The sequence below is a fragment of the Melanotaenia boesemani genome, chromosome 9 (genome assembly GCF_017639745.1).
Source record: "Melanotaenia boesemani isolate fMelBoe1 chromosome 9, fMelBoe1.pri, whole genome shotgun sequence".
In the NCBI taxonomy this organism is placed as follows: domain Eukaryota; kingdom Metazoa; phylum Chordata; class Actinopteri; order Atheriniformes; family Melanotaeniidae; genus Melanotaenia; species Melanotaenia boesemani.
This window is the reverse complement of record NC_055690.1, coordinates 11,161,958-11,178,227: the sequence shown is the minus strand read 5'-3', so window position 1 is coordinate 11,178,227 and position 16,270 is coordinate 11,161,958. Positions and strand designations below refer to the sequence as shown.

Genomic DNA, 16,270 nt, shown 5'->3' with positions numbered 1-16,270 from the left:
ACACTAACCATCCCACTATCAAACAAAAACAAGATTTCTTTCATTTCTCTGCAGAAAACATGCAGCAAGCAGACGGGCAGTGACCTCACATTTGCTCTCTAGGTAACAAGCAGAATACACCATCGCTCTGTCACGCCTACAAAACAAGAGCATCGCACAGTGAGGAGTGTGCGGCCCACATCTAGCAGCTCAGGTCCTCACCAACAGCAGACTATTGATCTGAGCCAGTAATCATACTGACACTCCACTCAGCTGGATGATGAAAAATGGTATGAAGGCATAAGATTCTCTTGGCTTATGTTTCAAATAGCAAAAAGTCCTCAAAGACAACCCGGGGGTTTTTAGTTTTACCACAAAGCACCTGGTAAAACCCTCCCTGTAGCAGGAAACAGACTTGTGCAACACTGGAAATACTGATAGACTGTTGTGGTGCACATATTAACTGAAACCCACCAGAACAAAATGGGAAAACAAAGGACATCATCCATTACTGCAAAGCACTCTACCACCTCACTGTGGTGCATTTAAAACAATAATCCTCAATATTAAATAAATAATTGATGTTTTCAACCCACTGAAATTTCCAGAGAAAAACAGGAGTAGTTGAAACAGTTCTGGTTTGTTTAGCACCTGCACTGTCTGGAAAAAAATTACTTCTATTCATTTATTTCTTCTAGTTCACAATACACTCAACAGCTAAAATTTGGTGTCGTTTTCATTGATGAAAACATATTTAAGTAACAGATAAATGACACAAACAGACTAAGAGTGTTGATCTTGTATTGATAAGTTGAGATGAATTCCAAACTTTTTACATGACGCCTGGTTAATTATTAAGTTTAACAATTAAACTAAAGTTTACAGGTGATTAGAAGTCTGTGGTTAAGGAATTCTTAATGCAAATAAAGTAGGCTATTCTTAGGCAAAAGAAAATAAAACTGAGTTGTTTGATTCCTCTCAGTCTAAAGTTGAAGTCTTCAGGTAAGCTGAAAAAAACAGGACCCAGCCTGCTGCTGGTAACTCCTCCATCCACATGGTTTCAAAATCCTCAAGACTTATTGATTATAAAGAGTCTAATATCTCCGGACAGAGAGCAATCAATATCACTAAGCTATCACATATCTATCTGTATAATGCCTCCAGTTAGCTAATCCTTCCAGTTTAGAGGTCAAGGAGTTTACTTAATCTCCAAACAATTTCACTGTTAAACTGGAAACATCCCATTTGTGTGTGTGTGTGTGAGAGAGAGAAAGAGAGAGAGAGAGATAGAAGGGGGGGTCATTATTGATCAGAATGTATTGAATGGTGAATAAGAGCCATCATATCTGGCTCCCTGATTCACCATCACAGGCCAGACAGCCTCCCTGTACATCTCCACTGTGGGTCTTCAGAGACTGCAGGGATGTGGGTGGGTGGGTGGGGGTGGGGATTATCCTGGCAGTGCAGAGCAGGGTTCTGCAGCACAAAGCAGCACGCGGTGGTACTGCGATGACTCAGTGGATAATGAACAGGTTTGTGATATGTGCTGCAGGGGCTACTGAAGGCTGAGCCAGGTAGCAGTAATGAAGCCTCCATCTACAGTTACACAGACTCTAAAGATATAAATCCACCTCTATCATCTTCCATGCCTACTTCCCTCCCATCCACAGCCCCTTGATAAGATTCCACACATATCTGCATATCATCCTGCATCTTTTTCTCATTATGGAAATGAGGGTCTTCATGGCTGAAGGTTCAGCGCTGTACAAAAGACTTGAGCCACCTCTGATTTCATTATATTTAGCTTCCAAGCAGCCAGACTTTATCTTTTAAAGCAATAAATCTCCAGGTTTTCTGAAGGTCTTTCAAAGTTTCTCTTGGGAAATTTGATTGCATTTTCACTCATTTTTAATCCATCAATCTTTCAAGCAAAAAAAAAAGGTTCCTAACTCAAAGGATGAACCAGCTTTGTGTCAACACAACGAACCACTTAGCAAAGAACCCGTTTTACATTCAGTCTTTAGGCACTTTTTCTGACACGCTGTTAGTAACAGACACATAAGTTGTTGCAATTTCTTTAATTGCATCTTTGGAAAAAGAAGCTAAAGATAATAGTGTGACAGACAACAGAACACATTTTGCAGTTATTAACTAAAAACATCTCAGCATGAGCTTTCCAGTCATTAAAAGTCTGTCCAGTGTTGACTCATGTTATCTCTAGCTCTGTCCCCTTCTCTCTGTCTTTTCCTGTCTTCCTCTAATTGTGTTGTAGGAGCCATATGTCGGGTTATTTATTTTCCCATATAATTTATGTGTGCACATGAGTGGTGACATCACCGGTGATTGTGGGTGGCACCGTGGATGTACATACATAATAAATGTCCTTGTGCCAATAAAACAAGTAAGAAATGCTTATTTTTACAGGTCAGAAAGTTACATCGTGCTACTCTAAGGAAATGAAACAGCGGGATAAGGCCGAGGTATGTGAAATGACACAAGAACTGGACTGAAAATGAGTGGCCACTGGTCTGATGGAGTGATGTTTCCTTTTCAAACCGCAGAATTCACCATCTTTTGATGGACAGAGAACAAAACAAAAAGGCAGTCAACATCTAAAGAAGAGCTTTGGAAAGTCCTCTTAGAAACTTTTCCTGAAGACTACTTAAAGGAATGTCAAGAAAGCTTGTCTAGGGCTCAGACTGTTGCAGACTTTTTGTTTTGCTCTAAATATATAAAAAAAGAAGACAAACATGGCTCAATACTTTTGCACAGCTCTGAACAGACAAAAATTATCTCAAAATCATCTCCAAGAACCAAGCGTCCCAAAAAATAACAATCAGGACTGGTAAAAAATGTGAACACATATGATACTCATTTGTATGCAGAACTTCAGACTTAATGGTCACTGAGGATGAGACATCCTGACCTTTACTTGCTCAACAACATGTAAAGCTCTTGTCACCGCTGCTTTACACTTCACAGACTGCACACCAAATGAGCTGCTTAGAATTAACGTCCTCAGATTTGTGTAATTAGATGCATGTGCACACGCAAACGCTGCAGCGTCGCCTCATCGCCACTTAACTGCCGGCTGACTTCTTACACACTTTACAGCTCGAGCTCATTAACTGTGCACAAGACATTTCTGTGAAAACAGCGTGGTAACGTAAGAGCATGTTCAGTGTGAGTTACTGTTCTCAGCAAGTGCTGAGATGACGGAGGCTGCTGCTGCTTCTGCATCAATAAACACTGCATAAAACACATGGCTGCTACTGTACAGGTGCCATTTAAGCATGAGTTAAAAAAAGAGCCGGTGATGCACGCTGTAGATCAGGCCCTCAATAGGATATTACTGGAGTGTGATTTTTGGAGTTGCATGGACCACTGCAGCTATTCGCCTTCTGCTTATTTAAATTGCACAGTCAATCTGTTGTGTCCACTCACCCTGAGAACAGAGAAGAGGTGAAATCCCTACTTGGGTCTCCTATCGTCACGGCCAAGGAGGATGCAATTTCTTTTTTAAAAGGCAAATTTCTCATTACTTTTTTGGTAACAGTCATTTGAATATGTGTAGGGACTTAATTTCATGCTTGACCAGCATGTTACCACAGCTGTAAGCACAAACCATAAAAGTAGAATGACTTCTTGGATGAATCAGTGGCAACAAATGTCGTCTTTGTTTCTTTTTAAATTATTGACACGTGTCTCAGCTAAAGTTCACCAAAGTCTTCACAGAGCTCTCAAATCTTTCTTGAACTATAATGTGGACCTAAATATAGCATTTTAAATGTAACATTCTCCACATGTAAAACATCTGCTAAGTACCCAAATCTAAACCACAAAGGGTCAGTGTGTCATGATGAACGGCCTGAATCAGCTCATTGGCAGTCCACACTTTTCTCCAGTTAAGCTGAGGATACACTCTGTGATCCTGGACTGTCTTGGATGAAAGATATGACCGAGTGAAGCCGCTGGATTCTCATAAATCTTTCCTGTCAGGCTTCGAGCTATGGAATGATAAAAGTCTCAAAATAAATCTTTAAAAACAAATAATGAAAGAAACCAAATATATAAATAAATAAATCCACACATATGAATATAGAATGTGGAAATATTTAGACCAATGATAAAGCAATTGCATCAACAGCATGCAAAACCAGCAGCACAGCATCAACCAGTCCAGGTGCCTCATTTATTAAACTGTGCGTAGCAAAGCAAACTACAGGTGGAGTGCATGGAGAAAAAGGGAAATGCGGTGCACAAAAACATTCAGATTTATTAAAGCGTGTGCATGCACATCCTACGCCTGTTTCCATTCATAAATCAGAATCAAAGTGGGCACATGTGAGGAAGCGGCTTCCCACGCTCACATGGTGGCTATAAAAGGTCAGGTGGACGCCTCCATGATAGCCCGGGAGGGAAAAAAAGAACATTATCTTTTTCTTGAAAATCCGCTCAAGTTTGGTTTTCATAAATCCCAAAAGTTGACTATATTTGGCGTACGCTGGTTTTTGTCAACTTTATAAATAAGGCCCCAGGTGTCTGCAACCTGTGGCTCTTGAGCCACATGCGGCTCTTCAGCCATTCTGCACTTAGTCTCGGGGAAACTAGAGTAGAATTCAGCAGATTAATTTACATTGTTTGCCAACAATACTGGCTCACTCATGCGTGTTTTTTTTGGCAACAAAAAACAAAAAATATGTATCATTGGAAGGCAGTATTTACTGAACAGTAGAAAGCTGGAGATGAGCAAAAACAAACCACAAACAGAGACTACAGAAAATAATTAATATCATAATATCTCATAAGACCTATTCATGGACTTGGACTAAAAAGCAAACATGAAGTAGATCAGAAGATTGGAGATATGTCTTTTGCTGCAAAGACTGAAGGGAAAATGACAACATACAACATGACTCAGCAAACTGATAGACCTCCAGAAGACTCAATAATGACGAGTGACAGACAGGTGTGCAGGTTTGGCCCAGGTTTCTTTTGTCATGACACATGAACACCAATAAAATGCTAAACACATCTATTTCCATTAACTTTTAAGAGTAAAATAGTTTGTTGCAGCTCTAAACTGTTTATTGGTGGGACAGGTGGTAAAAATTGCTCTTTATTGGTGAACGATGCAGAACCATGAACTACTCCATGCTTGTTGCAATTTTATCTGCATGTCCAAATAACTCCTTTAAGTCAGACTGAATCAGGTTTTCCAACAAACTAATCGGTGTTATTAAAGCGGAGAAATAATCAACCAAAATTAATTGCCCTCCCTCTTTGTGCTAAGTTTATTCAGCAACTGTAGTTGCACATGTAGTGGTAAAGGGTTGAACTTTCTCTACTTAACCTGCAATGTTTTACAGTTACCAGTCAATGACTTCTCTTTTAAAGAAACAGTTTTCTGACTATTAAGTCATTTCCCTTGATTAACCAATCAGTTAATGTTCATTAATTAGTCTGCAACCCCACAGCTGGATTAAAACCACAATGAATTAACTGAAAACAATGCATGCATGAAGTTTAGCATGTATTGCTCTGTTGTCATGTTTTGCACCAAAATCTGTGCATGTACCTGCACTAATTTAAAACAGAAGCAAATGTCACTTCATGCATTTTTACTCTGACATGACATCCTCATCTAACATTTGATTGACATCTAAATATTTAATATAACTATGTTTTATACATAATTAATGGTATAAAGTAATTAGCATTCCAATTTCATTATGTGTGCAGACAGAAGGTCTGCGTAGGAGTCAAGTTACAGCACAGCAATAAACTGTATAATGAGTAAGGTGAATAACTGAACTCTCAGTTCAATATGTGGAAAAAGTTAATGTTGTGATCAAAGCGGGGAACAACCCACAGACTGAAAGTGCCCGAATCATCTGCAACCTCTCATAAAGCCAAAGATCATTTACAGCCAAGGAGAATTACAAAAGTATTCCAAGAAATCCTCAACCATGATGAATCATATTCTCTTACAGCTACTAATTAAAGTTATTCCCATCACTCAGGATTTTAGAAGATGTGCACGCTTTAGTCTCTTTGGTAGTGTTGTTATTTTCTTTGTGTAGCTCATCAGTGGACCGGGCTGATGTAGTGGAGTGAAAGCAGGAATCACTCTGACACCTTGGATTTACTGGAGCATGAGAGCGACTGAGACGAGCAGAGGCAGCAGGAGGTCAGTGCACACACGTCTGCCTCCCGAGGTGAGCGTCGCCCCATACTGATCTAGGAGCTGCAGGGCCACACCATTTGTCCAACCAAAACCCAGCTGTGGAGGAGAAAGCAGGAGAGAGTGAGGGTTGTTTCTATTTTTATAATGAACACCAGGAAAAAAAACAGTGGGACAGATTTAATTCTGGGCATTAGCACTGAGAATTTGTGCCTGAACTAGCAAATGAGTTCAAATAAAGAGGCAGATGCATCAAATTATAAACAAATGGGAAAACATGAGATTCAGACCAAAAACACAAGAATACCTGAACTTCATATTCTCCTCCACCGCCAGGTTTACCATCTCCATTCACATCGTACTGTCAGAAAGAGGAAACTGCAAAGTCAGAACTGGTGGCGTTATCACCAGTGGCGGAGCTAGACTTTAGAAATGGGGTGGCCGGGGGGGGACAATGCTGAGAAAATAAATTATGTTCCTCTCACATCCACAATAAGAATATGAAGGTAAGTTGCTAGACCACAATGACTAGTGTGGCAAGCTCCACATTGGGAACTGTTGTGCCTGCCAACACCAGGGCTGGAGTCCAGTTTAGTCTGATCTGTGTCCTTCCTCTTTATGAGTGAGTGTTAAAAATCTCCCTTTTTCTTCTTAAAATGGACTTAAAACTGGTGTGGTAACCCAGGTAATCCATGTGTGTCGGGAAAGACGTTTCTGTCCTCCCCCTCAAGTGACTTGTAAATCACCTGAGGTGGCAGCTGGGGTGTCCAGTCAGATTTTGGAGGTGGCCAGGCCCCCTCTAGCTCCACCCCTGGTTATCGCAGTGGAAAATGAGCTCTGAAGTGTAGAAAGACTCACTTTTTCAAACATGGATTCATACTTAATATAGGCCAGCCAAATTGTCTTGATCCAACGCTGGGCCAATTCAAAAGCTAGCTCTTTTGCGTCTTCTGAAGGCAAGTTGGACAAACCTAAAAAAAAGAAAAAAAAAAAACATGTAGGCACAGAGCTGGAATATTGGGCAGGCAGCATGTTTTCTATTATGATTGAGTTGTACTTCAGCCCAATTTAAAGCCATGAAGCAACAAGAAAAGAAAGGACAGCACAACATATGTATTTATGTCAGATACAAGAGACTGTACAAGTAGGACACAGTAAAAACAGAACAGACAGAGCCGCATCCCAAAGAGAGGGGCCTGAAATAAAAAAAAAAAGACATTGCCCTAAATCTGAAAGTTGAAGTGTGCAGCATTTGCTTTTTGTGCAGCAGACGTCACCTATAGTTTGCTTTGCTATGCACAGTTTGATAAATAAGGCCCCTGGTGAGGTAAACTATTCAGAGATCAAAAGTATTTGTATTTAACTGACAAGAATCTGCATCATAATGGTTTCACATGCTCACACACAAACACTGATGACAGCACAGTTTGATATAAAAATGATCAAATCTTGTTTTATGTCAATTTATGGACTAATTATTTGTGTAAAGTAATAATCTATTTCTTAATCATTCCTTTTAGTGCTGACGTCCAGACAGAATAAAGACAATGCCAGGGTACGATCCTCATAATTATGACCATCAATACTTCAGAATCCATCTCTGCTCTGATCAGAGAAAAAGTTTGAACTAGTGTTTCGACCATAATTCAATGTCACAAAAATTTTGTTCAGAGTTTTATTGATTTTTCAGCAGATCTGGGCTTTCTGATGAAAGAGTCAGACTGCTATGTAGTCTTCAGCCTGTCCCAAAGATTCTCAGTGGAGTTCAGAGCCCGATGAATCATTAGAAAATACCAGGAGAGAAAAATAATCTGATGATGGTAAAACGTAGTCTTTATGTTTATTCAGGTAGTCAGCTGACCTTTTCTGCTCACATGACGCTGCTGAGCTCCACGTGAACAAGTGAAACATGTCCGAGTCATTTACTGATGTTTTTATTTTAACATACTGTATGTACAGCTGTTCAGACACATTTTACTCATTAATACTTTTAAATATTAACCATTAGTACTGTTAGAAATATTTAAGTTATCAATTTCACATTCATGTACCTGCCTGTGTTACACTGGAAATGTTTAATAAAGTTGATCATTTTGGTTTTCTCTTTTATTAAACTCTGCAGGTGTTGGGAGGCACAATTAGCACTTATAGATACTTCTGCTTAATTCAATTTAAAATAATGCAACCAGATTGTGAAATGTTTTCATTATAGGTGAAATACTTTTACAAGGTCAACACCACAGTCCGTACCAGAAGATGGTTAAATTGTTAGATTGCTTGTGTTCCTGTGTTTTGAATTTAAGCTGCAATACTGATTTGAACCACTTGGTGTCACTATTAAATAATGTACCTTTAAACACCCTCAAATTAAATCCAAATATTAGCAGATGACGCTATTATGATGTTTGATCAGTAGTATGTGAGAAGCTGAGCTTCATCACTGAAGACTGCATCATTTTATTGCACTAGAGTACAAAGCCACAGCAAGTAAGCCTACAACTCAGACTCTACAGGACATATTAAAAATCATGCAGAGAAAAAAAGCATTGTACAGAGCAAATGCTGAATCATCACTGTTTTCAGTAAATTCTTACAGCTGCAGACCAAGTTTTTTGTTTCTAACCTTCTATGAGCATGTGCTGCAGAGGAGGCCATGCGTTAGGATAATCCCACTGCTGCCCAGACTCCCTCAGTGACGTTGGGACTCCATTGGGGAACTGAAGAGCACCACTCCCCTGTGTACACAAAAAAAAGGGAAAATAAAAGAACAAAATAAAGCAGTAGAGCATGTGTGCCATCTGCTGGAGAAACGAAGCTCATGTGCTGAAGCACATGAAACATCCTTGTGAAAGCGGGCTTCTGAACAGAGTCCAGGCTTGTGGCTGAAAATCAAACTGTGGAAGCCAGGAAGTACTGAGCAAAGCACCTTCAAGCTCTGACTGTTAGAGAGGAGCTGTGATGGCTGACAGGAGCAGGAAAACAGTCTTACAGGGTAGTTATTGACGTACACAGCTGTACTGGAAATTTGTGGAAAAAAGTAAATCTAATCCTAATTATCTGATGCATATATATATATATATATATATATATATATATATATATATATATATATATATATAGAGAGAGAGAGAGAGAGAGAGAGAGAGAGAGAGAGAGAGAGAGAGAGATTGCAAAGTATAATTCAATTCTACTTCATATATAAAACACAAAATGTAACACGACTAACTCAATCTTGCTAAGTAATTTTTTTTTCTTTCCTGATGCAGACATCAAAACGTTTTCAGTTTCCACTTCATTTCTTTCCATTTTGCCCCCAACCAACCAGATTTTCTTGTAATCTTTTAAAGTGGTCTTGAACAATATTTCAAGTCTTTCAGGAGGTCTTTCAATGTCCTATTTAGACATTAGCTGCTATTTCCTTTAGCTTATAGACCAGTCCTGGTACCTGTTTATTTTCAAAGGGATGTCTGTTTTTGTACTGACACAAAACAAAAAGACCCAGTTTTAATTTGGATCTTAAGGCACTTTGATAGTAATAGTACACCAGAAAGACACAAAATTGACTCCCATTTGATTAGATTCACCTGTAAAAATACTGAACAGTTAAACAAAAAATAAGATTTTTTTTTTTTTGCAGCAAGAAGGTGATTCTTAAGGAGTAGTTAGCTGTAAACATCTCCACATGATAAGCAAGGTGCAACGACATCCAGTGGTAAATATGGGCATAGCAATGACTTCTAAATGCTAAGCACAGTTGTGAATGGACGGTGAACGTCAGTGGCCAAAATTCTTCCAGACAAACATGTTTTAATCCACAAGTGGATTCAGTGGCCTCAGGTACACCAGTGACACGACAGGCAACTACTTCAAAACAGTGTGTACGTTTTCTTCTATGGTTCTTTTAAAGACGTTACTTATAATTTTTTTTTTTTTTTTAGTGCCACGTTTCACATCTATAGACATTAACGGTGATGCTTTTCTATATTTTTATGTGACTATAAAATAAAAATATTCATAATATAATGTCATATCTACGTAATATAAATATTCTATAAAAATATAGCTGTATCATTTTCCATCCATCAATTATCTAAACCACTTGGTCCATTAAGGATCAGGGGGAAGCTGGAGCCTAACCCAGCATTAAGCAGGTGTAAGGCCGGGTACAACCTGGACAGGTCACTAGTCCATCGCAGGGCCAACACAGAGAGACAACCATTAAATCACTCCTAGGAAGAATTTAGATTGACCAGTTAGCCTAACATGCATGTCTTTGTACGGTGGGAGGAAGCCGGAGTACCAGGAGAGAACATGCAAACTCCCCACACTGTTTTCACTCATGCATATTCTAGAAAACAGCCTTTAAATAGGCATCCACTGCAGTGGACACTATGCCCAGACCTTAACATTCTTGAAGCAGTGTGGGATCATTTGGACAGAATGGAACAAAAAGGCAAAAACATCCAAAGATGATCTGTGGAAAACCTTCAGGAGGCCAGGAGAACTACTCCTGAAAAGTTGCTCTCAGAGGGTTTGGGCTTCACCTTTATTCACTACATTTTCCTTTATGTTTGCATGTTTTATTAAATCATTAACATATAAAGAAATGAGGATGGCTGAAGACCTGTGCACAGCGCTGCACACACACCAACCTTCAGGTACTTCACTGCCTTCTCTCCCATCTCAGGCTGAGAATAGCACTGTGCCCAAACAGGCGCCAGGTTGGAGGGGAAGAAGTCAAAGTGTTTGGAGTGCGTCACCAGGCTGTAGTCGAACCACGCTCCTCTCTCAGCATCCCACAGGACTGACTCCATCGCCTTCATTCTGCGGGCTGCAGCTTGGTTGTACAGAGCAGCTGAGTCACCAGCACCTGTCAGAAAGCAGCACATCGCTGTTATGTAACACCAGTTAGGAGCGGAAGCTGTGTGCAAGGTCAGAGGCTGCTCAGGTTCTCACCCAGCACAGAGTGAAAGGAAGCAAGCGTTTTCTCGCTGCGGCACAGCAGAGCGTTGAGGTCAGCGGGGAGGATTTGGCTGGTGCGGGTCTCTCTGAGAGTGCCGTTGTTGTGTCCGTCGCCATCTATGTACCAGCGGGAGGTGAAGTCCCACCCAGACTCTGCACCTGCTTTCAGATCCATCCACAGCTGCTGTTTTTCCTCTGAGGCCAAGGGGGGCGGGGGACACCACAACAGCATTTTAAATTCAGCACTTACACATGAAAATCTCTTTTCTTAACAAGATTTAGAAGATATTTAATATGCAGCCTCATGCAGAGCCATTTATGCTGCATTTTACAAAAGCTTTACAGACAAAAGGTCTGCAAAGGAAGCAACTTAATGAAATGGAATATCTGTAATTATAAGATTGATATTAAAGGAAAATTGCTTCAGTGATGAAAGCAAACATTTCGCTGTCAGAAAAATCTAACATTGCAGCAAACTGGCTTCCTGTAATGGCTGGCTCAGAAAATGGATGTGTTGGAACATTAATTATTCACTGCAGCATAATAGGGAGGAATTTTCAGAGCAAATTTGTTTTGCACAAATGATCCTTGAATCTATGGGAACATATTTAGTGGGGTTTTTTGTTTTTTAAAAACATCTGACCATATATTCCGAGTTTACAGAGGATTCATTCAGCCACATAAAACCACATTAATAAGACATTACCATCAGTGAGTCCTTCCGCTAATTCCAGATCATCTGCATAGGATTCAGGCCTAGAAGGAAAAATAGAGCTGTGATGACAGTTTTGTAATTATTTTAATTTCTTCACAAGGCCTGTTTATTCTGCCTGTCTGAAATGACAAACCTAAAAGAATAACGAATAGCTTCACAACTACAAGGGCTGTATGTATAAATGTTGGTCTCAACAGGAAGCTGGCATGTGAGATTCCTACAGATGTGTCAGTATCTTGGATTCTAAGATAAATTTAACTGAAACACAATAGAAAATGTAAATGATCTCCTAAAAGAAAACCACATTACTTTCGGTGAAAACGTGGATAGCAGCCCAGTTCATCCAGGAATTAGTAAAATAATGTCTGATGAGCAACTGTGCAAACGTAGAAGCTAAATAAAGTGAACCCAAGCAGTTTTCTAGGTGCTTTAATAGGTGTTATTCAGGTTCTCAGGAACCCAGGAACCAATAGTGATGACCAACAGATCAACGATCAATCAGGAGAATCGAGGGATAACCCATGATTAGAAACACCATGAGGATCCAGGAAGAAGTGTAGCCCAATTGTATGATAGGAAGAGTGAATATTTCACTATAAAACCCCCTTCATGGAAACTACCAGAACCTTCATGATTCATTTAAAAGAACTACAGTCATGGGACGACACATGAGATTTGTTTTGTTAAGGTTTTTTTTATTAAAAAAAAAAAAAAAGACATGGTTTATGATTGTTTATTCTTTGCACAGTGATGAGACATATTTGTTATCAGTGTCTGTTTTCATATGAAGTGGAGAAATTAGCAAAAGCTCAAAAAATTTTCTTGTATTTATGCTATAGTCCCATATAATTGGCTTGGGGTCATTAAGAACAGGTTAATATTCTGAACATTTACTTCAAACATACCTGGGTAAATCCACCTGCACATGAAACCGGTTCAGCACATGTTCTTCTCCGTTTACCTTCACGGTGACAGAGCGGTTCTGCATCCAGAACTCATACTCCTTCTCCAGGACTGGTAAAGCTGCTCTGAATGTGCACATTGGTAAAAGTAAGTATTTTAATTGAGAGAAAGAAAAAAAAGTTAAAAGGTGCCCTATTCTAGCAAAGAAACCCAAAGCACAGACGGGCACAAGCACTACTCTTATGATAAATATTAAATCCCGGAGGAGCCACGAGGCAGCTGAGGAATGATAATGTGTCTGGAAGGACGTCAGCGTAAGCCTAAATATCACCTGAGGAACTCTTTATCCTTGGTTGCTTGATAGTAGCTCTCCACCATTAGAGTGAGGAATGGAGGCTGACTGCGCCTTTCATAGTAAATCCGCCCACCGTTTGGAACGAAGCCATATCTGTGGGAGGGTGAGAGAAAATCTTTTATTCCACAAATCTTGAAACCCCCCTAAGAGCACCATTTCCAGGGCACATGACTCCAGAAGCTAAATGACTTATTATTCAAAACAAGCATGCAGAACTACCTGCAGCGAGCTGGTGTTTTTTCTTCCAGGTATAAAGGATGAGCGAGATTTAAGACTTACCTGTTGACGAGGTAGAGAAAGTTAAGAATCATCCCATAGGCCGTGTCTGTCATCTCTGACAGAAGGAGCCCGTTGATGACCCAGTAGGAGTCCCTGTTGAGTACATAGGGGCTCACGTCACTGTCTGCACAGAAAACCCTGATGGAGTCTGGGAGTAGACCTGAGTGACTGATGTCTCCTCTGTCTCCAACCTGTCAGACAGCCGAGCAAAAAGCCTCACCATTGACTCACCAATAGTAGAGTTCCCTGAAGCGGCCCCCTGGCACGATGACGGGATGGGGGGTGTAGATCTGCGAGTACAGCTCTGGGTGATCTTTGACACTGGTGTGAATCTGGAGGGGAGACCACTTTCATTTTTATTTTAAGTGTGTGGACCCAGTGAACAAGGAAGTTGAAAGTAAAGCCAACAATCTTTCAGTTCTAAGGTTTTATGTAACAGGACATAAAAATAATAGTTTTCCCAGGACTGGATGTTGAGTCAGCAAGTTGAGTTCAAAAATAGATGGTTGCAGTAAAACAAGCGCTACATCTCAGACTTGCCAGGCTTCAGTTAGCATGCAAAATGTTAAAGTTAATTAGAGTATAGTTAGAAAAAGACTGAACAAGTATGGTTTGTTTGGAAAGGTTGCAGGAGAAAGCATCTTCACCAAAACAGATCATAATGTACAGAAACCAGAATGCCACTTAGCACAAACTCCTCATACTGTCAAGCATGGTGGTGGAGGGATGATGATTTGGGCATGTTTTGCAGCCACAGGTCCTAAACAACTAGCTATCACTGAGTGGATCATGAACTCCTCTGTATACCGAAGTCTTATAGAGTCACAGATAAAACTGTGCTGAAATTAGTTTATGCAACAGGACAATGATCCCAAACAGCTGAAAAAAAATATCAAGGTGTTGAAATAGTCCAAAGACCTGAACTCAGCCTAACTGAACTACTGTGGTGGGACCTTAAATGCCTACGTTTAGGTCTGTTAGAAAACTCCATACCCATAATGAAATTAGTACATCTGTTCAACAAAAAGGTGTTTGAATACTTTGAGAGTCACAGAGAAGGGAAATTTGTTAAGCTGTGTAAATATCAGTATGTGTGTTACTGGTGAAGAATAAACAAAGATGGCTCTCTTAAAAATAATAATAAAAAACATTCATGATGAATATAAATATTCCTTTGAAACCTAAGCCTCTATCAAATCATATTATAGTCAACTCATGTGAATTTTATTTCTGCAAAGGCCAACTCTGATAAACAGGCAAAACAAAATGAGACTGTTCAGATGAGGTCCCCAAAATGCTCAACAGCTCAGCATCTTTAACGACCTCAGATTTTCGAAGGTAAACAGTAGTGAAAAATCAATACTGCAAACCTAAATAAACTGAAGAAACATGGTAAAAAGGGGTGGATCAGACTTTCTCCACAATGTGACGGAATCAGTCCAAGTTATTGCTGCTAAAGGTGCTTCTGCAGGCTGTTTAACCAAGAGGTCTGCCTCCATCTGGCTTACTGTTTTGTTCAATAACAGTGTTATACTTTGCTGGTCACCTCAAGCAGCATTTAACCCATTTTTAAGCCCAGTTTGGGGTTGGGGTTTCACTTACATCCAACTGTAGGGATGCAAGCTTATTCTCGCCACGAGTCTCCAAGCGACAAAGGAATAGGAAATAATAAAAAGTAAATCTATCCAACATCACCTTTCTGCCCAGAGACTTCCACAGGTTATGTATCTCTTGTCCCCATTTTCGCAATTCTGCATCTGCTATGCGGCTCAGGAATTTTGGCCTGCATGCGAGAAGTAATTCCTGTTTAATGAGGTACTTTTCCTTTTCTGAACAGGCTGATCTAAAGCATCATGTAACAGCTGGACCTCACATGCTCTGCCAGTCTGGGGGAGTCCATGGCTCAAACTCCGTCCCTGGTTTCTCAAAGTGTGTACTGAGGAACTCCTGCAGCTTCGCAGGCGGGACGGTCGCATTTGGCCACTCGTTTGAAAGGTTGTGAAATGCCAACAAAACGGCATCTGTGGGGAAAAAAAAAAAAAAAGATGAGCAGCAGCTGAAGCATGTGTGTCACTGTAGTCAAGAAAAACCCATTTACAGACTTGACTTACCAGGAGCTGACCTCAGCTTCATGTCAACAAAGTATTTGTCATCATCAAACAGTTTAGCTGTTTGAACCTGATGCAGGATGGGCCCTGAACAGTAGATTTCACTGAAAGAGTTGTGAATTATTAACACGTCATATATAAAACATCCCATCTGTATCCAGGGTATACTGGTATTGCAACAGCTGGGAAGTAATAAACCCTATCAATGCTACTAAAAAAGCAGACCAGGGCAAAGGTTTTCTGAGGTAGTGATCAACAATCCTCAACTAGAAATAAAAACAATGTAAAATGGGATATGTATAGATAAAATAAAAGTTCAAACCCATTTTCAACAGATGTTCGAAAACATTCGATTATGAAAGAAAACATCAAGTTTTGCAACAGCTGGAAAAAATGCCATGAAAATAATCCAGCAGCACTTTTGTATTTAAAAATAAAGGCTTGGCGGGGAAAAAAGGAAAACGTTCCAGAAGGGTAGTCAGGATAAGAGCTCCAAGTTTCCCCATGTATAGAATGAAAAAACACACTTGCTGGTATGGAGTCATTTATCTTACCTGTCACATGGTGGAGGAAACAAACCCTTAACAAAAACAAAAAGAGTTGCAAATAAACAAAACACCACAAAGCTCCGCATCTCGAGCTACAATCTGAAGCAAGTGTTAGCGAGGTTGTTCTGAAACCTGCCTCCAGGTCAAAGTTTCTATCAAGATAAGAGATGCACGCAGAGCAGCAGCAGCATGCCGACCCGACAGGACAAGTACAACAGAAACACGAAAAGACTCAGC

The 16,270-nt window shown here is 40.0% G+C and overlaps 1 protein-coding gene across 1 annotated transcript; it reads right to left on the bottom strand.

The window, feature by feature from the left end:
* Positions 1-4,683: 4,683 nt before the first annotated feature.
* Positions 4,684-16,179, bottom strand: treh (trehalase (brush-border membrane glycoprotein)). The gene is made up of 15 exons (XM_041994861.1): positions 16,040-16,179; positions 15,489-15,589; positions 15,251-15,398; positions 15,073-15,160; positions 13,609-13,709; positions 13,378-13,470; positions 13,075-13,191; positions 12,746-12,868; positions 11,832-11,881; positions 11,120-11,320; positions 10,816-11,033; positions 8,787-8,898; positions 7,022-7,134; positions 6,471-6,524; positions 4,684-6,262 (listed from the first exon to the last, which is right to left on the bottom strand). The coding sequence occupies exons 1-15, from the start codon at positions 16,117-16,119 to the stop codon at positions 6,125-6,127; spliced, it is 1,737 nt and encodes a 578-aa protein (XP_041850795.1). The 5' UTR covers positions 16,120-16,179; the 3' UTR covers positions 4,684-6,124.
* Between the last annotated feature and the right edge of the window lie 91 nt (positions 16,180-16,270).

Bases quoted from the DNA above. Each gene is read 5' to 3' on its own strand.
- treh (XM_041994861.1), bottom strand. From the start codon at position 16,119: ATGCGGAGCTTTGTGGTGTTTTGTTTATTTGCAACTCTTTTTGTTTTT. The intron at 15,399-15,488 runs GTAAGTCAAGTC...TTTTCCCCACAG, and splicing joins GAAGCTGAGGTCAGCTCCTG to ATGCCGTTTTGTTGGCATTT. The intron at 6,263-6,470 runs GTATTCTTGTGT...TCTCCTCCACAG, and splicing joins GAGGAGAATATGAAGTTCAG to CTGGGTTTTGGTTGGACAAA.